At 32.4% G+C, this 24186-nt stretch overlaps 2 protein-coding genes across 3 annotated transcripts in view; one reads left to right on the forward strand and one right to left on the reverse strand.

Moving 5' to 3' along the window:
* LOC141480137 (uncharacterized) overlaps window positions 1-24186 on the forward strand; it is a 288325-nt gene that overhangs the window by 131928 nt on the left and 132211 nt on the right. The window lies entirely within an intron of this gene.
* sip1 (septin interacting protein 1) overlaps window positions 1-24186 on the reverse strand; it is a 111865-nt gene that overhangs the window by 18609 nt on the left and 69070 nt on the right. For both annotated transcript variants that reach the window (XM_074169972.1, XM_074169971.1), the window contains exons 5-8: window positions 22138-22333; window positions 19129-19338; window positions 18804-19063; window positions 787-983 (exon numbers count right to left, since the gene is read on the reverse strand). In XM_074169972.1, coding sequence (XP_074026073.1) covers window positions 787-983; window positions 18804-19063; window positions 19129-19338; window positions 22138-22333 — 863 coding nt within the window. The remainder of the gene's footprint in view (window positions 1-786; window positions 984-18803; window positions 19064-19128; window positions 19339-22137; window positions 22334-24186) is intronic.

A 24186-nucleotide genomic window follows, 5' to 3' on the forward strand; every position in this document is an offset into this window, starting at 1 on the left:
ACCCGTTTCTTCTTTAATTCCACATCATTATGGTTTTGTTGTCTGATTGTGCAATTCTCTTCCTAGAGTAATATTTCTTGGCGTTTTCTATTAGATTATTATAGTTGATCTTTAGTTCCTTGTAAATTTCTTTGTACTGATGATCAAGTGAGATATTGATTGATAGAAAACTAGTTTGTTTTTCATACCATAACTTTTCAATTTCATGTGACACACAATAAAAAGCTTTAGAAAAATCTGCTATGAGTTGTTAGGGAGTTGACATTGGATTTGTTCATTACCAAAATTTTCATTGATGCATAAAAAAACTGGATAAAATGCAAGAAATGATGTTCGGCAAAGAAATAGATGACGTGGAGCAAAAGAACTGCCTTTCGACTTAGAGGATAAAGTAGCTGAGGTGCTATCAAAATTTCTTTCACCAAAGTCAAGATCAATTCATGAAAACGAATATAAAGCCTTAAATAAATCGAGGAAGAAAAAGATAATAGATGGGGACAGTGCAAATCCAAGAAGTCTAAAATTCTTGAGCCTAAAGATGTTATTGGATTCTGAAGAGAAGCTATAGAAGAAGAATATCTGCTCTTGAAAGTGCTTTTCAGCATTACAGAACAACACTTATCTAATTTTATGCTAATAATGGGTCTGTACGGAGCGTGTCTATCAAATGAGTTCACAAATTGGAGATGACAGACGGAAATTCAGTAGTATTTGATACGAAGACCATAAGAATTCACTGTTTTTAGTACATAAGTCAAAAAATACTACTAAGAAATACAAACTCACCTAAAAGTGGAATCCACGGATGTATCCAAAGATGAATTGGTACAGTATCGGTGAGAGGATTCCAATTATCAACTTCAGTGATTAACTTCGGCATTATCAGCTGATCCAAGATATTCTCCACTATCCATTGTGGTAAAACTGATTTCCAAGAGTCCATCAAAGTGATGAGTGAATCACAATCTCGTGCATTCCACGAACTAAAAATAGAAAACACAATGTGAGAGAAAGGTCATCAGTGAAGGTTAACATTAAAAAAAAATTGTAAATGACTATTCCCATTTTTATCATAACATCATCATCCACATTAACACATTAGATGGTTTAATAATTTTGTGGAAATATGACTAATAAGAGAAGTTTGGGTAATCTTAATTTATAAAATTTATTTTAGAGAACTTGCACTGGGTTGAAGAAACAGCTGTTATGGTTTAAAAGACAAGTAAGACGGTTTGTGGCCAAATAATATACATGTAATGCACAGACAGAAATGGTATTCCACAACCTTCAACTGAATAAATGCTAGCGAGAAAAATCTAAAATCTAAAGTGGATTTGCACGCATGATCTAAAGCCAATTTACTGCTTCTGATCAATCTCATTTTTATCAGAAATGTTATTTAATAAAATGTAAAATAGAACCTTTGGTGTAGTAATGAATATTACTGGAGTTTCTTCCCAACACCAAATCGTTATTTTTAACACCTCGACACGTGTTTCGATCATCAAGTGATCATCTTCAAGTTTAATCTTCCTCTTGAAGCTGATCACTTGGTGATCGAAATATGTGTCGAGGTATTAAAAATAATAATTTGGTGTTGGGAAGAAACTCCAGTAATATTCTTCTATCCGATATTATAATGGCTTCAACTCGGATATGTATATAGCTACTAGTGGAGTGCCAAAAGGTTCAAATTTGGGTCCATTATTATTTTTGGATTTCATCAACGAATTTTCTGTACCATTGAATGGCAATGAGGTTGATGTTTGTAGAGGATTTGAGGCTTTACACAACTGTTGAATGTGTAAATGATTGCGTTGATTCACGAATATTACATAAATAATAATAATTTAAATTGAAATGATAAATGATATCGTGCGCGATTTGGGGGTGTATTTTGATTCTAAGTTAACTTTCAATCATAAAAATAAAAAAAAACCTCAGCATACCACACAGGAGGCAGTGATTCGAGTAGCATCCTTGATAAGTATAGTTAGTCCAAAGGATAACAAGGTGTTTTCAAGTTCATCCAATAAAGATGATTTTACTAGAAACTCAATATTGATATCGCCAAAAAATATTATTTTATCCGAGACAGTTGCCTTTTCACTGAATAGAGTTTCAACATTCTCAAGAAAAATTTTTTCAATACCTTTACAGGATCTATAAATTGTTATAATTATAAGATTGTATTGAGTTAGACTGATACCACAAAATTCAGAATGTCCTTTCTCATTGAACTTTTCAAGGTTCAAAGTTTTTGTTTCATAATTATTTCTAGAAAACATGGCTACTCCACCATGCTCATTAATGAAACTACGACAATAAAAAGATTCAAGTTTATATCCAGGAATGTTTACTTGTTTTAGATTCTCTTCGCTTTGCCAATGTTCAGATATGAGAAAGAAATCGAATGAAAAATCATTCAGAAAAAGTTCGATTTGTTCCAGTTTATTTCCAATACTTTGCATATTTACATGGAACATACTCACCGAACTTCCACATTCACAATCATTTGAAAAAAATCTTGATAAAGATTAAGTCAAGTAGTTTTCGTCATTTTTTACAAATTCTCCTCCAAGTTGTCTCTCTTTAGAAAACTTACATTTATGGATTTTGTTTTGAGCTTTGTTTTGAACAACTTTGTTTTGAAGAGATTGTACATTGACTGTTAAAACTGACACTAAATTTCCGTTGCTTGGAACTGAGCACTCTCTAAAAAATTTCTTTCAATATTAATAACAGAGTTGAGTTGGTTCTGACTATTTCTTGGCAATGATACATTGAACTCATTTTGGTTAGCCTTGTCGTAATTAATCAAGTCAACAGTGTTATCCGTATTAACTGTGAAATTAATTGAGCAGTTTATTGGTATCGTTTCAAGAAATACATTGCTGGGAGAATTTACAGAGAAGTAGCGTAGATATTTCAGGTACTTTAGGTAAATTTGCCTCTATTTGGGTTACAACAGGTAATATTCTTTGTGTTGGAACTTCTCTAGGTTTACTGTTTCTAGGAGTATGTATTGTTTTGTGTAATGAATGTTAGGTCTTGTTGTATTTTGATTTGTATTTGTTCCTCGTTAAGTGAATTATGACTGTTAAATTTATGGATGTTTAAGTTTTCCCAGATGTCCATACGGTTTACCTTATTGACTTGTTTTATGAGTTTTATGTTCTCTGGTGGAGGGAAATTATGTTTGTTTTGTATGGCGTGTGTTGCGAGGTTCGATTTATATATTATTGGGTTTATGTATGCCTTTTTGTGCTCGTCGTACCTTTGGATCAGTTTTTTTTGGGTTTGGTCGATTTAGAATTTGTTGCAGTCCAAGTATTGTATGATGTACAACCCTTTTAATTTTTTGTCTTCTTCTTTTTCATAGCTGTTTATTTTTTGTGTTATTTTCGTGTTTGATCCTATTTTCTAATTTATCTATTATCTTTTGGGTGTATCTGTTCTAGTTCGCTAATTGATATATGATTTTCCGTTTCTTGTTCCGGGCTTCATTGCTAAGTGGTATCCTTAACATTCTGTAAATGAATGCGTTATAGGCAGTCATTTTGTGTGATGCTGGATGGTTTGAACTTGCAGGTATGGTGGACCATCCACTATCACACAAAATGGCTGCCTATAATGCATTCATATACAGAATGTTAAGGATACCACTTAGCATTGAAGCCCGGAACAAGGAACGGAAAATCATATACAAAATAGCGAACGAGAACAGATACACCCAAAATACAATAGTTAAATACAAAACAAGGAAAAAACACGAAAATAACACAAAAAATAAACAGCTATGTCGGCCAAACCAAAAAAAAACTGATCCAAAGGTACGACGAGCACAAAAAGGCATACATAAACTCAATAATATATAAATCGAACCTCGCAACACACGCCATACAAAACAAACAAAATTTTCCTCTAGCAGAGAACATAAAACTCATAAAACAAGTCAATAAGGGAAACCGTATGGACATCTGGGAAAACTTAAACATCCATAAATTTAACAGTCATAATTCACTTATCGAGGAACAAACACAAATCAAAATACAACAAGACCTAACATTCAATATATACACACAATACACACTCCTAGAAACAGTAAACCTAGAGAAGAACCAACACAAAAAATATTACCTGATGTAATCCAAATACAAGCAAGTTTACCTAAAGTACCTGTATTGAGGTATATATATATATATATATATATATATATATATATATATATATATATATATATATATATATATATATATATATATATATATTACAATGTAGGTTTTCACGGATGGTAGAATATGATGTGTTGTTTTTCCGGGTGTTCATCCGTTGTGTACTATTCGATAGTCGACGTTTCGCCATCATCTCAGATGGCATTATCAAGACGAGTTACTGCTTCGCTTCGAGATATATATATCGGGTGTCCCACATTTTATGTGACAGGCAATATCTGGTTTGTTGAAGGAGATATACAAAAATGTTTCATACAAAAGTTTTAGGAGTTCATGAGAGCTATATTTTGATATAATTTTTAAATATACAGGGTGTTTGGTGTAGGTGCTACAGACCAAAATTCCATTTTTTAAAATAGAACGCCCTGTATATCATTACATATTCAGATGCTACGTTAAATTCTGATATCATTTCATGTTTGGTTTTTGAAATTCGGTTACGGCGTTGTTGAGTTATTGCACTTTTCCTTAAATATAAAGTTTCAAAAAAACTTATTTACTCGTACACGAATCCAGTCTATATCTTTTATTAAATTGAACTAGACTACTACTGAATACAAACCATTATTCTCACCTCTACGATACGATATCGATATCAGTTGAATATAATATTGAAATTCTTGAGAATGTGACTAACTTGAGGGTGAATTGCTTTATATTGCACAATTTCATCAAGTAGCTTATGCTTGTTGATGCCATAGTAACAAATGTTGTTGAATTGTATCTACTTGTCAGTTCGATTCAGTGATTCTCTGCAAAACAGTAACTGTGTTCTTTGTGCGAAAACTCCAGTATGCCTTTCGCGTTTAGTCCAAGTGATTGCATTGATATGTTATTAATTTTTGGGGAATGTCAGAAAAACTGCCGTCAAGCAGAACGTCTATACCAAGAACGTTTTCCAGACAGACCCATTCCGTCACGAATGACTTTTTCGAGAGTTGTAGAAAAATTGCGAACTGGGTCATTTCCTTCTACTATAAAGCATCGTCCTCATACGAGATGTTAGAACTGAAGATTTAGAGATCAATGTGTTGGCTTATATTATTATTCATCCACATGTTTCTATCCGTACTCTTGCAGAAGAAGTCGGTGTGAGTAAATCTAATGTACAGAGAATTCTGAAAGAAAATAAATACCACCCATTCAAAATTCAGTTGGTACAAGGTTTGAAATCCACGGACTTTGAACGACGACTTGAATTCATTGCTTGTATTCAGGTAATATTACATGAAAGTCCTAACATATTCAGTCAAATTTTGTGGAGCGATGAATCGCGATTCCACAATAACGGAGTTGTGAATCGACATAACAGTCACTATTGGTCTCAAGAAAATCCCCACTGGGTCCGCGAAAGTAATTTTCAAACTACTTGGGGTATTAATGTATGGTGTGGACTGTTCAATGGCCGCATCATAGGACCTTACTTTTTCAATGAAAATCTCAATGGATTGCGATATTTACATTTTCTAGAAAATGATTTGATCCAGTTGATGGAAGATATTCCCATAGCAGAACGACAAGGAATTTGGTGGCAACAAGATGGTGCTCCTCCTCACAATTCACAGGTTGTTACTGAATATCTGGATAGAACGTACCCAAATAGATGGATTGGTAATAAGGGTCCAATTCGGTGGCCGGCTCGTTCCCCAGATTTATCACCGCTTGATTTTTTCCTATGGGGTTATTTAAAAGATATTGTTTTCACTACTCCCCCTTTGAATGTGGATGATCTGAAAATGAAAATTCGACTAGCGTGCAGTGATATTACGCCTGATATTATAAGAGCGACTTGTACGAGGGAAGTGATTCGACGTTTCGAAGCCTGTATAATATCTAATGGGCATCACTTTGAACAATTTTTATGACTTATTTCTAGGTACCTACCATTCTTATGAAATGATTTATCAAGTTATATTATTTACATTGTTATTAATTAAAGATTTGTTTTCGAATACACCTCTTTCAATTTCGCAATTGTTTCATATTCAAAATGATTCCTGACTGAATTCCACAACTCAAAATTGAAACCATTACTTCGAACACCCAAAATTTTGACTAATTTTCATGTGATCTGATGCAGAGAGAATAATTGTTTGAGATATTTTTAAAAATAATAGTCGTTCTCAAGACTTTACATTTTAAGCAATAACTCAACAACGCCGTAACCGAATTTCAAAAACCAAACATGAAATGATATCAGAATTTAACGTAGCATCTGAATATGTAATGATATACAGGGCGTTCTATTTTAAAAAATGGAATTTTGGTCTGTAGCACCTACACCAAACACTCTGTATATTTAAAAATTATATCAAAATATAGCTCTCATGAACTCCTAAAACTTTTGTATGAAACATTTTTGTGTATCTCCTTCAACAAACCAGATATTGCCTGTCACATAAAATGTGGGACACCCGGTATATATATATATATATATATATATATATATATATATATATATATATATATATATATATATATATATATATATATATATATATATATATATATATATATATATATATACCTATTTACCTTTTTGTAAATATCATTATTCAAGTTGATGAGCTGTGTCTTTTTGTTTCCATATGAAGTAAAACCCAATGTCACAAAATTTTGGAATATACTACTAGAACTGAGAATTTTGACAAATTCCTTTAGAGTTTTTTCTGAAAGTCGTTTTTGTTCCTATAAACTTTTTAGCAGTATGTAGACAGATTATTTAATAAATGCTGTTGTACCCAGAGTATATCGAGTGGTCCAACGAAAAGTATGCACCTTGCTTTTCTCCTTTTTTTGTAACTTAATGCAAAAATGCTCGGACAGGTCAATTTTGCTTTTGAGGGGGACACATTTTAGATGTATTTTTCTACCTGTGCCTTCAACCCCCTAGCGAGGGTAACAACCCTAAAATTTTAAATGGAAAGTGGGGTCGAGTGATATATCATTTGAAAGGGCATTTGAAAATAGCAGTATGTAAACAGATTATTTAATATCATTTGAAAGGGCACAAAATTCTCTTTCCAATGATACTCGATTTGTTGTATTTACTTGAATAGTTATAAAAAAAGCTATCGTCCAACCCGTGTTAGGAATCACACGTTAAAAGGTAAGACCTCGTTAATCCTTAGCTCGCACAAGTTTCGACTTCTGAGGGTTGTGGTTTGTAGGGGTGCGACAGCTGGTTAACGGAAAAACAGATTTTAAACAGATTTACTCGATATTTTTGGTGTTAATGAAAATGCGGAAGAAACGGCATTTTTATCACTACTACATTCCTAAATTTCTCTCGTGCGTTTTTTTGTTCAAATAACAACAGCAGATAAGTGTACAAAAAGAATTTAGGCAAACGTTCATTGATTCAGTTCGGTTGCTTTTGAAATTATTTCAACTTTACTGTAAAAATGGTTTATTCCATTCCTGAACGAGTTGAAATTGTTAAACTTTATTATCAACATAATAGTTGTGCTAGACTTACTGCTCGCCTCTTTAATAACAGTCATCCCGGGAAAAATGTGAATGATTCGTACGTTGCCAAGTTAGTCCAAAAGTTTGTCGATACCGGATCTGTCTGTAATGTGAAACACCAGCCACGGAAACCGATCAGAAATGAAGCAGTGGAAGTCGCTGTTTTGGGACATGTTGAATTGGATCATACTCAAAGTACCCGTCAGCTTGCTGCAGCCTCAAGTGTCTCCGTTCGTCCATAATACGGATATTAAAAGCCTATAAATTTCATCCGTACAAAATTAAATTAGTACAGGAACTCAATGAAGATGATCCTGAAAGAAGGCTGCAATTTTGTGAACAACTGAGCCAGCTATTAATTGATGATCCGCACCTATCATTCAACACGGGCTTTTCCGATGAGAGTACATTTTTTTTTGAATGGAGCTGTGAATAGGCATAATTGCCGTTACTGGGATGACAGTAACCCACACTTATTCCGAGAGGTCCATACCCAGTACCCTCAAAAAATCAATGTCTGGTGTGGCATATTAGGTAGTCATATCGTAGGGCCACTTTTTATTTCTGGGAATTTAACTGGTGAGGTCTACCTGAACATGCTTGAAGATACAATTGATCCTCTCATAACAGAAATAATTGAAAATGACCAAAATCATAATGATGATCGGCTTCATTTCCAGCAAGATGGAGCACCTCCTCACATGTTGCTCCGGTAAGAGAGTTTTTAGATGACCGGTTTCCTGGACGGTGGATTGGAAGGCCTGCCAGGTCACCTGATTTATCGCCTTCAGACTTTTTCCTTTGGGGACACATGAAAAATAAATGTTTTGCTATGCAGCCCGAGTCCATAGAAGATCTTCGCCAACGAATTACAGCAGAGTGCAGAAGTATAACACCTGATATGCTACAGAATGTTACGAATAGATTTGAACAAAATCTGTATTATTGTATGGAAGCAAATGAGTCACATTTTCTGCACTTGCTGAAGTAGTATTCCACTAAGTCAATTACACATTTCAAAGTACTGGGTTGTAATTGTTTTTCTTCATAATACCTACATGTTTGAGTGAAATACAACAAATTAGGTATCATTGGAAAGATAATTTTGTGCCCTTTCAAATGATATATCACTCGACCCCACTTTCCATTTAAAATTTTAGGGTTGTTACTCACCCTCGCTAGGGGGTTGAAGGCACAGGTAGAAAAATACATCTAAAATGTGTCCCCCTCAAAAGCAAAATTGACCTGTCCGAGCATTTTTGCGTTAAGTTACAAAAAAAGGAGAAAAGCAAGGTGCATACTTTTCGTTGGACCACTCTGTATGTGAAATATACATGTGCTACTTGGTCAAGTATCCCAATTTCTAGTCAAAACACATTTGTAAAAACATGTTTGTATATTGGGTGCTGCCCGTTAGATAAACTGATAAATAAATAAAATTAACAACTTGTTTCAACTCAAACCAACAGTAATAGCAGTTAAGAAGTGGTTACTTTTTATAACATATCGGTGCATAGTGATTTTGAATCAGAGATAGAGATAAATCAATAATTCTTAGCCTGCTATAGAAGTAAACAAAATTTGACATTTAAAGTATTTCATTATTCAAATTACTCTCCTCTGAAAAAAATACATTTATTACAGCGATCCTGCAACACATCTGTGAAAATTTGAAAATCTTTTTTCTGCTAATGAGGTCCCCCCCTACGAATGACAACCGTCAGATGTCGAAACTTGCGAGAGCCTACGGTTTAACGAGGTCTTACCGTTTAACGTGTAATTCTTAGCACGGTGAAAAAAATTGTAAGAAAATTTATAGATTTATTTCCCGTTAAGGAAAGACATGATACTCCGGTCAGATCTGGTGAATAAGGGAGGCATTCGTGTGATTATGTGCTGCAAAAATACAACAGAAATACAATTCCCAGTTATTGTTCAACCTCCTGAGAAAAAACTGAAGCAACAACATTTTCAGCACATTTTTGAACACCAAATTTCTGAGGCCTTGGAGAATCAGAGTGTCACTACTGATCTGTTTCCGACTTGTGTGAATACAGAAGTGTATGGCATTAATTTTTTTTTCATCTCTTTCTTGTAAGTGCAGTTGTAGTAGACTTTCCCTACCGAAATCCTATTTTGATGGGGGTTAAGTAGTTTTTATTTTTATGAATAATTGAATTATAGTCGAAGTAAACGATCTTGTGTACACTTGATGATAGAGGCACTCTTAAAGGCCAAAAAACCAATACATGAAAATGAACTGGCTGAGATCTAGTCCACGTGGACTGTAGAATTGGTGGTGCGTATTGGATCAGTTTTACTAACCGAGTTTTATGATTGGCGGAAGAGTCATAAAATTAAATTTGAAGTCATGTTACGGTGACGAATAGAAATGCGGGCATGGTTTCGCCGTCGCGTTCAGTTCAGGAACTGATCGCGATTTGAGTGTTGAAATTCGATATTGGTGCAGTTATAATTATTTAAAATTTTTGTTATCTGTTTAAAATGTGGTGATTCCAATAGCGATGGTGAACAATGCAAAAAAGAGATACCAGTGAATAAGATTCGGATGCATTTGAATATTGAAACACAGAGAGTGTGTTTCAAAGTATATAAGAATCTACATCTAAGTTTGGTTTCAAGGGAAACAAACTATTACAAGCAACATTAGATTTGACTGAAATTTCTTTCTCAACTGTACATAAAGTAGTCAAAAACAAACCTTATGAACGCAAGACGAGATGTGATACAGGATTACATAAACCTTCAGATGTTCATCTAATAAAATCAATGAAAAAACAATATACGACTGTTACGAAAGCAATGAGATTCCTATAACTGAAATCATAAGGAAGAAATTGAATACTTCCGGCCATAACATGAGCTGCTGTGACAAAACTCTTCAGAATTGTATAAAGAAACTAGGATTTAGATTTGAAATAATAAACAAAGGTCAAGCAGTTATAGAAAGCAGAAGAATAGTGGAATTGCGTAACAAATACTTAGAACAAATCGTCAAATTTTCTATTTGGACAAATCTTGGTATAACAGTTACGAAAGAGTAGACAGATGGTTTGAGAATGTGTACGCCTAACATGCCTGCAAACAAAGGATCGTGACTAATCATTGTGCATTGTGGAGGAAGTAAAGGATGGGCTCCGAATTCTTTGAAATTATGTGGAAAAAACTTGAGGACTGCAATGTTGACTACCATAAGAACATGAAAGCTAATATTTTTGAGGAATGGTTTGAAAATACATTGATCCCAAATTTGGATGCGAATAGTGTAATAGTTCTTGACAACACTTCCCATCACTCGCGACAGCTCATCATAGTACCAAATAAAAATTCGAGGAAAGATGAAATACAAAGTTTTTTATTGAGTAATAATTTGTATTTTGAAGATTAGTATACCAAAAACTAACTACTTGAAGTTTTACAGACAAAAACATTTGAAAAAGTATATGCCCTGAGACTTCCCCCCCATTTTTGGGTTTTCATTCCCATTGAGATAATTTGGGAAAAATTAAAACAAAGCATCCGGCGTGAATAATTTTTCAAAATTTGATAAGAAGGTAATAGAGATAAGAAGGAGTATATAATATTACCGAAGAAGACTGGCAGAAAAGGATTAAAAAAGTAATTTTATTTGAAAAAGACTATATGTAGATTGGACACTTCCATATTAATGGTGATAAACATATATATATATATATATATATATATATATATATATATATATATATATATATATATTTAGGTTGCATACACTTCCGAACATAATATGTTCCGGTTGTGTTGGGCTCCGTTTTTTCCAGTTCGCCTCCGATTTCGGAGGTGAAAGCGTTTCGTCAGTTTTTCGACTCTATTATATTATTAATGGTATTTTTCATCATCTGGGAACTTTTAGTCCGGAGGTGAAAATGAAACATGCACATTTATATTCTATAGTTGAATCAACTTTTGGTAGAGGGCGCAAATTTTTATACAGATATATAATTATACCATGCACGTGTTTCCGATGGCTCCTTGCATTACACGTACTTGTCGACCTCACGACATTGGCACCATCGCCGGAGACAGTTGATACACTTATACGTATAAACATTTTTTGACAAATTGAGCCTCGATTGGAAGTTTGAAGAAGAAGTTATTAAAAAATAGTTCATATAAAAATTGTAGACACCAATGCACTAGACTTTTTTAATCATTTTCCAATATACAGGATATCCAGTAGGAGCGTGACATATCAAAGTAATTTTTTTCTGAATACTTTTAATATTCGAACTTCTTCAGAAGAGTACTTTTTAAAAATATAGTAATATATGGGTATATACTGAGTTAAGAAGTTATGCCAAAAATAACGTCAACAAGTTAATCTATTAAACCATCACTATTTTGAGTCAACAGTAATTTGATGACTGTATTGTTATGAAGATCTTTGAAAAATATAGTTTTTTCATTATCGAATAATGTTTTGACCATACTCTTTCTATTACTGGGTGAAACAAAATTCGAAAAAATTTTTTACTTGATTTCCCAAATGAATAATAAAAAAAAAATTCAATATGTGATTTCTCCTTCAATAGCGCTTTTTCAAAATATAGGGTTTTATTGGTAAATACCTAGTGGTTCGAAAGTTGTAACAAAAATAGTTTAGAAGGTTTACAATGTTTAGAGATGCATTTTATTAGTTCGGACTTCCATTGTCTAATTTGATATGAATTGATTTGAAATCTCTGCAAGAATCTGTATAAAAATTAAAAAGTTAGCTGAAAAAAAAACAATTATATTAAGCAGAAAAACTGAAATTACAATGAAATAAAATACAAGCAACAACCAAAAAATCAAAAAATTGAACTATTAACACGAGCTGAAAATAAAAAATTATTAACAAGAAATTAATATTAAAAATTTAAAGATTTCAAACTAAGCTACTTCACGGCGCGGCGTTCCGATTGTTAATAAGCATCCACAATCGAAGTGAAATAACTTGGTTCGGAATGTTTTGATTTTTAATTTTCATTTCTTGTTAACAATTTTTTATTTTCATCTCGTGTTAATAGTTCAATTTTTTGATTTTTGGTTGTTGCTTATATTTTATTTCATTGTAATTTCAGTTTTTTTACCTAATATAATTGATTTTTTTCAGCTAACTTTTTAATTGTTCATAGATTTTTCCAGGGATTTCAAATCAATTCACATCAAGGATATCAGGTTTAAATCTGTTTTTTCGTTAACCAGCTGTCGTACCCCTACGAACGACAACCCTCAGAAGTCGAAACTTATGCGAGCTAAGGATTAACTAGGTCTTACCTTTTAACGTGTGATTCCTAACACGGGTTGGACGATATCAAATGAAAATCGATCGTTCAGACTAGAGCTTGAACCACCGACCAACACGGCAGTCAATTCGAGTAAGTGAACAAAGCACCCACGTCGAACTGCCTGCCTACCGACCGACAATATTAGACAATGAAAGTCCGATCTAATGAAATGCAGTTTCAAAGTTCTAGGCGTAAACTTAGAAAACAAAATTTCAGAATGAAATAAATTTGAGACAAATTATTAGATCTCTAGATCATCAACTCGTTTGGGAATATGAAAACAGGATATTATCAAAATGACTGTTCTCGAGACTCTTACTAACGTAAAAAATTTTAAAAATATTGAAAATCCTCATAGGAGATACAAAAGAGTTTACTTCGTCAACATCAATGACAGCGTTTATTTCAGAAAACAAGAAAAACATAAAAAGTGAAAAAAATAATCATCTGAAATCTTTGAGATGAATAACTTTGTCAATAAAATTGTATTTGAAATTTGTTTTGTATGTTTTTGAGGAATGTTTTTGAATCACTAGGTATGGACTCGTGCCACTCCTTATGTTCAGAAAGCACTTTTCAAAGGTAAATCAAATATAAAATAAGAATGAATTCTCATTGAAAATGATGACGGATAAATAAATACATTTTTCGACATTATTTTTCGAATAACTTCTGTTCTGCTGAGTACATATATATTTTTTTTTTGAAAGTATTTTTCTGACGGAATCCGAATATGAAATATATATCCATCCGATGATACCTACCACAATGATCGTGGATGATCGCAAAATAAACCTCCGCATGGAGCCATATAAACATGCAATAAGTTTCAATAAGCAACAGAGGCAACCCTGCTGGAGGTGGAACGTACCGCTGAATATGACATTTTTTTATTGAAGGAGGTGAATAAGGTATAGAAGTGTTAGGAGTTCAACGAGTACATAATATTTTATATGAAAAAAAACATCATTTCATTACCCCTCTCTATTTGCCTCGTATATTTGTGGTGAAATTAATAATAAACCGTCATTTACACTCAGGTAAAAGAATTTCTTCTGGTGGAGGGTTGGAAGCCCTAACTGTATACGGAGTCAAAAAGGTTACAAATGCATATATATATATATATATATATATATATATATATATATATATATATATATATATATATATACATCCGTCTATCATTTCTGCGTCTTTACATGAAGGTGGTGATTCTGCGTCCATATGAGTATATATGATTTTAATATGATAGATGTGAAGTTCAGGCTTTTTCCAACAGATAGCTACAAAGTATATTAAACTAACCTTAAAATTAAAAGACTTTACCACATATTCATATCATACCAACTTTTTTGAATCCGCACATAATGAAACCGATTCGGCTTCCTTGTATATTTTAAATTCCGACATATTATTCAACCTTTTTTGCGTCATTGAGTATTTTATTTTTCAATCTGTGATCATTTCTGCGTCCTGCAGTGTTGCCACTTTTACTCGACTAGAATAGAGTGGAAGGGGTATTTATCCAGAATACCAGTATATGCCTACAGAAGTGGTATTGATTCGATGTGTACCTCTGGAATACTAATTGTATACAGTGTGGACGTAAAAAATTCTTGAATGTTGTTAGTTAGGACTTCCATTTCATTCACAGTAAAAAAATAAGATAAAAGAAAAAAATATATATATAGACATATGAAAATAATTTTAAAATTAAAAAGGAAAAATCAAAAGATTTCAAACCAAGTTATTTGACGACGTTTCAATTGTTAGTATTCACAATCGTCTCCGGGTGATGACGTCATCACCCGAAGTAACTTGGTTTGAAGTAAGTTGGTTTAAAATCTTGAAATTTTCCTTTTTAATTTTCAGCTTATTTTTATAAATTTATATATTTTTTTATTTTATTTTCTGTGATTTTTTTCAGTCCTTTGTTTGTTTTTGTTATCACGTTTTATTGTTAATTGTAATTAATATCTTAGCTTTTGTATAAACCGTAATTGATTTATTTTAATTTTCATGTTACAATAAATTTGTTTCTTTACAGCATTGATTTTGAACCTGTTAACAGCATATTAGACAATGGAAGCCCAAACTAGCAACATTCACCACGAATCATTGTCAATCACTTTCAAACAAACGTAAAAAGTCCTTTATTCTCTCAACTTCTGAGCGGAACAAAGTCGGACAAAGTGTATGTGGAAAGGTAATATTTTCAATAAATGCTGCCCTCTTTGCTCCAAGAAAGTACCGTGAACTTTTTTTATATGGAATGGGAGGTTGTATTATATATACCTCATTTAATCAGACTTTCAATTTTCTATCCTTCTTTGGTTTATTTTTCATGAAGAGATCGGCCGTACTTGAATAAATTGATGGAGTTACAATCTTTTTGAAAATCTGCAAGTGAAAAATTTAAAAAAAAACTCATTCGGAATTGGCATCGGTTTATTCCATCAATTTTCAAAATGTGAACAGACGTTTACAAACTCATTTCTTACATTATGAATTGTTTGTAAGGTAATTTCGTTACAAGTAACTGTTATTCTAAACTTGAGCTCAAGAATATACTGCAGTGGTGTATCATACACTTTGATTCGTGAAATCTGAAGTATAAGTTACCCAATCGCAGTCATTTCGATGCCTTACGGCTAGAATGAAAGGTGCTGAAAGAATTTCGTGACAACTTCTGGAAGATAAAACTATTTTATCTTCCTCTTGAAGATGATCACTTGGTGATCAAAACATGTGTCGAGGTGTAAAAGTAACAATTTGGTGTTGGGAAAAAAACTCCAGTAACATTCATTACTACACCAAAGGTTCCAAACAGTACATCATAAGTACTTTGTATCCTATTAAAGGCTGCTCTTTTGATGCAGGATTAGCAAATAAGAATAAATTAGATTCATTAACAAATTTAGATCGTGCCTGAAGTAACAATTTCATATGATTCTGTACATCCGTACTGAAAAGAACTGGAACTCCTCTACCCCTTTTTCCTCTAGTAACAAACCTTTTGAAATTTTTCAATAATAATTTCTCTGCTGGGGTTACAGCGTCGGCGAATTCCTCTCAATTTTTATTATTACTTTTTTCTGTGTACATGTAGGTTGCTAGTTTCCTTCTTTGCAGTTCCCCAACTCTCCTTCTGTTCAAAAAAAGTAATCTGCAGATTATAGTCTCCATCAAAATTTTGAAAGCTTTGAAGTTTTTAATATTATGTTTCAGGTTTTGTGCTGCCTTCGTTCCCTTTTCTATCAAATAGTCCCTAAACAATTGTTTGTATATACTATAATATTTGTGAAGAAAATGTTAGCATATTTCTTATGAATCTCTTCAAAATAACTGAAATTGGCATAACTGAAAGAATTAGTATTCATTTGTGAAATACTGAGAAAATATATTAACTTTTGAGTCAGATATTTTCGTATCATTGATACTTAATATAGAAACACTAATTCTTGATCTTCTTCAATTCAATTATACCTATAAAATTCATAATTTCCTCTAGTCGTCTACACTAAAAAGTAATTCGGAAAGAATTTTTATATAGTGCGAAAAATCAGGTTTTCCATTTTAAATTTTTATCAAAAAAGGGGGATCTTGAACCAGCACTAACCCAGTCATACAGATAAAATTTTTTGGGAATGAAAAAATTCCGTTCGTTCGGCAGCTACACTCAGAAGACAAAATTTTTCAAAATGTGTGTGTTTGCATTTTGAATACACAGTGTCCAAGGTAAAAATGAACAGCATGGGGATATTAGAAACAGTAAGTGATACGGTGTCGATTGAATTAGTAGGACATTTATGTGCCTAATAATATGCTATTCAGGAAGTGTCAATATTATGAGTAGTTTCGGAGATATCCGAGAAAAACCGAAATTTGAGAATTTCGTTTTTATTTTCTCCTAGATTTATTTTCAAAAGAAATGTAAAATAAATAGCACTCTGTCATGGCCACTTTTTGCGGACTACACGTAAGCAGAATTTTTCTGCGACGTTTCGTCTTGAAAAAAACATAATCAACTTTGTATTTTCATATGGGCCTAAACAAAAGTATACCCTGTGTACGACTCCATTTTTTTATTTTGAATGTAGCAACGTATCACACTATATGATTTCATAACCATTTTTTGCGCAAAATGAAAAGTGATTACTTAACCTGCTTTTTTTCAATTTTAAATAGTACGCAAATAGTACGCGCTGGAAAAAATGACACATAATGTTCTGTTGTCATAATAATACTGTTGTTTGGTAGAATTGTTGACATATTACCGTACCTATCGTACTTTTACATCTCGTTACCTACCTAATTCACCAACAATGGAATTTTTAATAAGAGTTTCGATTTTAACATATGAGTTGGAATTCTCGGTATGAATGTAATTGGGCCTTTCATCTACCAAAACAATTTAACAAAAGAGGGGTAGGTACATGAATTTGGAAGACGCTTTAGATAATTTGCCTTTAGCGGTTACTCACAGCTGCTGGTTTCAACAAGCACATAACACTTGAATTGCTTGTGATTATTTGAACTGTCGCCTCCCAGGACAATGAATTTGTACTCATAGTGACACATCCTGGCCTGCAAGGTCGCCCGACCTAATCCCACTAGACTTTTTTCTTTGGAGATATGCCAAGAATCAAATGTAGTCTCATAATTTTCAAAATGAAGAAGATTTGCTAAGATTGGTTACTGCGTCCTTTAACAATACTGTTCCGAATATGTAAACTCAAGTTTTAAATTCGTCTGTGAGACGAGCGTACTTGTGCTCAGAAAATAACGGCGGGTTATTTGAACCCTTAATATGAGTTTCTGTTTATTTCTTGCAATACATAATAGCTCCTAATTATTTCATTACAATTACATTTTATAAACTAAACTTTTGATATTGCGACTCATCTTTGTATTCAACAACGCGAAAATTCCGGCAAGTGATAAGTTAAATTTTATTATAAAAAAGACACTCATCTCATTTGTCACGAAACGAACAACTAACCCATTTCTCATAAAATTTGGACATTTCCCTAGAATACATGGAATATACAATGTTGCCGGATCTGCGGAGTCTCAATCATCTGCTACATGTTGCAAAAATATACAACAAGATATACTTGTGTCGACGCGAACACCCCCTAGCGAAGAAAGACATGAACCACTTTCGGGAACTGGCTGTACATTCAACAACCTTTTTTGCGTCCTGACGTAACCATCATTCAGACCGAACTCGGGGTTTCCGACAATTTATGGCACGAAAATATGAATCCCCAGATTAGCTATTACTGAATAATTTTTTGTGCACTGGCTTTATTGATATTATAACGACACCATAACAGAAAAACTTTTTGGCGTCCGTATACGGATGCAGAAAGGTGGAGGACGCAGGATCATACGTATTTATACAATGTATGGACGCAAAAAGAATGGCGGGATTTATATATATATATATATATATGTATATATATATATATATATATATATATATATATATATATATATATATATATATATATATCTATATATATATATATAGTAGTTTGCACTATATCGTTTACTTGAACTATATCTGATTTTTAAGCCAATTTGAGTAATTTGAAAAAAAACTGTTATACCTATGAAAAAATGCGGAGTATATTATTTTTCATTTCAATACAGATTATAGAAATGTAGTGTCTCATCATAAACTGATAAGACACCACTTAGAAAAACATTCAGAAGCCTACAAGACTGTGATCCCTTAGAAAACAAACTAAAGCGTGTAACTTACCTAACGCAAGTTCTCATAACAGGCATCCAAGTATGCCAAATGAGACTATCATATGGCTGTATTCCCATTTTATTACCTTCAAGATTCCCACGTTGTTTTGGCCTATCCAAGATGTCCTTCCATTGTTCGAAAACGTCGAGATATTGCTGGGGATTGGTTAAAGGATTCCAACTAGCTAGGGCCGAGGTTAAAAGAGGGCTGATTAGGCCAGGTGCTAATTCTCCCAACTCGTACATAAAGTATTCTTCATTATATTGTTCCTACAATGAAATTTTAGTTTAGAAAGCTAGATAGTTTTTTGAATTTTGATGTGAACCACATTCACCTGTAGTTCCTTGAAAATGTTAGCAACTTGACCCAAAGAATATTCTTGCATAGGATTCATTAACTTATTAACAATGTCCATCACTTGCTTCAAGGTCTCTAAAGAGACATCTTCTTTCTTCAGAATTTCTTTCAATGCATTTTCTTCTTGTTCAAGAACTACAATTCTATCTTCATTATGCCTAGTATCCCTGTCAATTTTTATTATATCCTAAAAACATCATTTGTAGTATAAATATTTTATACTCAAATTTTATGTGAATGTAGGTAGATAGATATCCGATTTTACCAGGATCTGGATAAAAAAGAGGGAGTGTCTTAATTCTAGGTGTAAAAGGTGAAAGTACCAAGTAAGAAAAAATATTGTAATGATTCATGGACCTAATCATCAGTTGAGTAATGAAAAAAATTCCTCCTTTTCTTAAGTAAGAATTGATATATCAAACTATATTGTTGACACCTTTCACTGAACATTTTAACAGGGTAGTAAACAACTTGATAGAAATAGGAAATGATATATGTGCTGTATTGGTAAATAATTGAAATTATTTGTGTTCAAAAATCCAATGACAGCAAATATTTCTACTCTAATAGTATTTTTTTGACATTCCTCTAATGGAAATACATTTATAAAGATATACAGCCACTTAACCTAGATACCCCAGTCCTTCTGTAGAGAGCGTTGAAAACCTGAGCATACAGTATTCTTAGAATACAGTATATTCTTAGAATATCTTGTGGATTCTTTCCAAAACACAATTGACATTACACACCAAATTGAAAATCCGACAGACCATTCAGGCATATATCTAGTATAAAATTCACCAAGAAATGTTTCAAAATAGTGGCAGTTGTTATTAAATTGTAAAGAAGAAGAGAAGTTTTAAAAAATCTGTGATATAAATATCAATATAAATTTAAAGATGACGGAAAATGAAGATGTGATTTTGAGTCTGTCTTGCAGGTATTGTAAAGACATGTGATAAACAAAAAAACCAAATGCATACACTGCAAATCTATATTCCATTCAATCTGTGCTAACAAAAAATCAAAATATTGTTTTGATACACATAATTTAATTAAAAAAAATACTTTTGATGATTGTTGAAACCCCAATGACAATTTAATAGACTAATCAGATGATTGGGAAAAGGAGCTACTGCGGGAAATGAATCACCAACTCAAGGAGAGTACTCTTTCTACTAGCCAAATGCGTAAACCAAAATGATTATAAATTCAATAATATCAATAATCTTTATTTCAAAGAGTGTTTTACACAAATCAGCGAAAAACAAAAAAATGAAACAGTGTCAATTTTCATAATTCTTAAATCTAATATCTAATAAGAATAATTTAGAAAGTCTTCTACACTGTATGGTTCTACTTCAATGAGGAAGGATTTAACATTTGTTTTAAATTTGTTGATGTTCAAGGTTTTAATGTTCTCTGGTAGTCTATTAAAAAGTCGTATAGAGGCATATGAGGAATGTTTTTCAGTTGCTACTAATCTATGTATTGGATAAGATATGTTACTACAATTACGTGTTTGATAATTATTAGGGTCCACACACTTTGTAAAATTATTTTTATGTTTATACAGATATAGTACACATTCATATATATAAATTGCATACACAGTATGTGATTTTTTTTTGAAAATTCCTCTACAGGTTTCTTGATATTTCATTTTAAATAAACATCTTATTGTTCTTTTCTGAATGGTAAATAAATGAATCATCTGACTGTTCGATCCCCAAAACATAATCCCAAATCTTAGTGATGCTTTAAAATTTGCAATATAAATAATTTTTAATGAGTAATCATTTAGATATTTACTTACTACTCTTAAACTGTAAGATAAGTTATTTAATTTTTTTGTTAAGTTTTCTCTATGGATATTCCACTGCAAATGCTCATCTAAAAATACTCCCAAGAATTTTGAATTCTTTTTTAATTTAATTTCGTTACCAGACATTTTAAAACTACTTGGTGTATCTATTTTTTGTTGTTGAGTTCGAAACAAAATAATGTTAGTTTTCTGGACATTCAATATAAGTTTATTTTTTGCGAACCAATTACTTACTTCACTCAAGAAATAATTTGCCTGTTAAGTTAAATCAAATAAGTTAGAACTAGTAACTAATAAGTTTGTGTCATCTGCATATTTAGTGATGCTGCAAGATATATTAACAGGATGCTGCAATATTTTCGAGATGTCATTCATAAAGAGTACAAATAAAATTAGACCTGTTATACTGCCTTGAGGAACCCCAGTATTATTTATTTTTACGTTAGATTTAACTATCTTTCCATCAATTGATATTTTTACTATTTGTTGCCTATTTGTTAGGTATGATGTGAACCAATCTGATGCAATTCCACAAATTCCATACCTTTCGAGTTTTTCAAGTAGATATTTATGATTGAGACAATCATAGGCTTTAGATAAATCCAAGAAAATGCCCAACTATAAATGGTTATTTTCAAATGACTTTACTATTTTTTTCGTAAATTGCATAATGGCTGCCTCTACTGATTTTCCCTTGATGTATCCATGCTGAATGTTATTAATTATTTTACACTTATTTAGGAAGTTCATCAATCGGTCGCACATCACCATTTCAAACAATTTTGAAAAGGCTGGTAATACACTAATTGGTCTAAATATATATAGCACCATATATAACAATAAAGAAGGCTTCATGAACAACTTTGAAAAAATTTTTGGACAACACCTAACTTTCAAAAAATTCATTAATTGGTACAGATATTTACACGATGTTTTAGCCTGTTTCACAGATACACAGACAATTACAGTAATTTCTCCAATACATCAATTCACCAAAATACAATAAATCACAAAAATCAACAACAAAGATGATTTTTGCAATTTACGACAAACCAACCCATACAGACACAACTATGAACAACCATTCTAATCAACCTCTTCAAACACAATTACAAATTGATAGATTTCTAAACAAAAATTAAACGCAACTAAAAGTTTTACCTGTTCACACATGTCAACCAATAAATCCAAGTTATGTTGAATTTCTGGCAGAGCAAAATTTGAGCATTTCTTATGAACCACATCTTCATAGTGTTCAACTCCTGGTGGTGCCTTCAGACCACTGAGTGCGTGATAGCCACTTAAAACTCTTTGTTGGGGTCCTGTCATGTCTATCACTTTAACTTTACTGAGTTCACTAAAACAAAAAAATTGTAAATTTTTTTTATTATAACATTTTGATCCCCCAATATAATGAAGAAGCGAGAGTATATGTCTATAAGAAAAATTAACATAATGACAAGTACAATCGATGCCAATATATATAACTTGCTACCTTCTTGAGTCAAAGAGCTAAATTTACACTGTCAAAGAAGAATTGTTACCACATAAATGACTGTCTCGTAGAATGATAATGAATATCAAGAGTTATTTCTCGTTCTCCATTTAGATATTAAATAATGTAAATGCAAATAAATTAGATTATAATACATATTTAAGAAAATAGTGGTATATTATTCCTTATTTCATGAAGAACTAGCGTTTACCCGCATATTGAAGATTAATAATCTAACAGACTGATAACAGATTTCTACACATCTACTGCACATTTTGAGGGAGGGGCTTCTCACCGACCATGACTCAGTCCGGCAGCTGTAAGAGGATACTTTTACAAAAGAATAATAACATTTCTAATCGCTGTAATGTTTTACTTATTGTTTGTGTAATGTTGTGTACTACTGGGATCGGTTCTGGGTTCTTTACTTTTTATTGTTTTTATTACTGATATAACATATTCATGCAAATCCGAAAATGAATAAATCATTTATGCTGATGATACTAATCAGTGAATTGCAGAGAGTAATCTAGTATATTGTAGCAAATATGTTTTATGAGTGGTTTGTCAATAAAGGACTATAAGTTAATTTACACAAGAAATTTTATATTTCATTGCAGCAAAAGAATATTCGTTATGATTATAGTCAATTAATAAGGATGAATCTTAGGTCTATAGAGCAAGTTATCGCACTAAATTTCCTGGAATTTATGTGGATCACAAGCTTACATAGAAAATTCATATAAACAATCTAGTATCCAAATTGAACAGTTTTTGCTTTGTTATTCATAAACTGCAGGGCACTGTCTTGTTTGGATATTCTTAAACTAACATAACATGGACTTGCTGTAGCTGTAGACCAATATTTAAAAGACTGTCCATTCTGACCTTTCCTTGTATATATAACCAGCAATATAAAAAAAGTCCTATGAGAGGATATACTCTACATGAGTATACCACTTGTTATGCAAGTGAAAAACGTCCACTGTTTTCCCGTTTAGGTAGCACAAAACTCATTCTGGGTGTCAAGTGTCCATCTGATTGTTTTTTGCTTTAGTTCTACTACGGCAAGCAAAAGTAACAAATTTTTAATTATTATTTTATATGCTTGTGTGAGTTGACGTTTTCATTTTTTATCTTATTGAGTGGCATACATTTTATTGTAAGTTTCTGAAAAATAAATTAATGTAGTGATAAAACTATATTTATGAAACATCTGCAGTAGAGCCGTGTGATTTATGAAGTAAAAAGTTTTCGACCAGTCACAGTCTCAGTTAGGCTGCACCTATATTGATTTCGTATTTCTCTCGACCCGATGTAGGACGACCATCGGGCGTCCGATGTGGGACGACCATCGGACGCTCGATGGTCGATGAAGTTGTGTTTTGGGGGTAATTGTGAGTGACTCTGAAGATGCTTTTTTGTGGTGGCTTAAACAAGAAAATAATGTTCTCTTTAATAGGAGACATAGGAAAAAGGTATGGGTGTATCAGTTTAATGAAGATAAATCTGAAAGGGAATTTTTCAAATCTTTCCTACTCATAAGAAACTACCCGGATAAATTAAAGAACTACCATCGTATGACTATGGAAACGTTCAACTAGATTCTTGAAGGCATGAAAAACGACATAACTGGCTAGTCTAACTTCAGAGCATGCATCAGCCTTTTTACCAGTAATTGGTCCCCAATAACCTCCCATAGTTTAGGCTTAATA

The sequence above is a fragment of the Leptinotarsa decemlineata genome, unplaced genomic scaffold, assembly GCF_025532065.1.
Source record: "Leptinotarsa decemlineata unplaced genomic scaffold, Ldec_3_MD MMD2_P_RNA_scaffold_6, whole genome shotgun sequence".
NCBI classification, from domain to species: domain Eukaryota; kingdom Metazoa; phylum Arthropoda; class Insecta; order Coleoptera; family Chrysomelidae; genus Leptinotarsa; species Leptinotarsa decemlineata.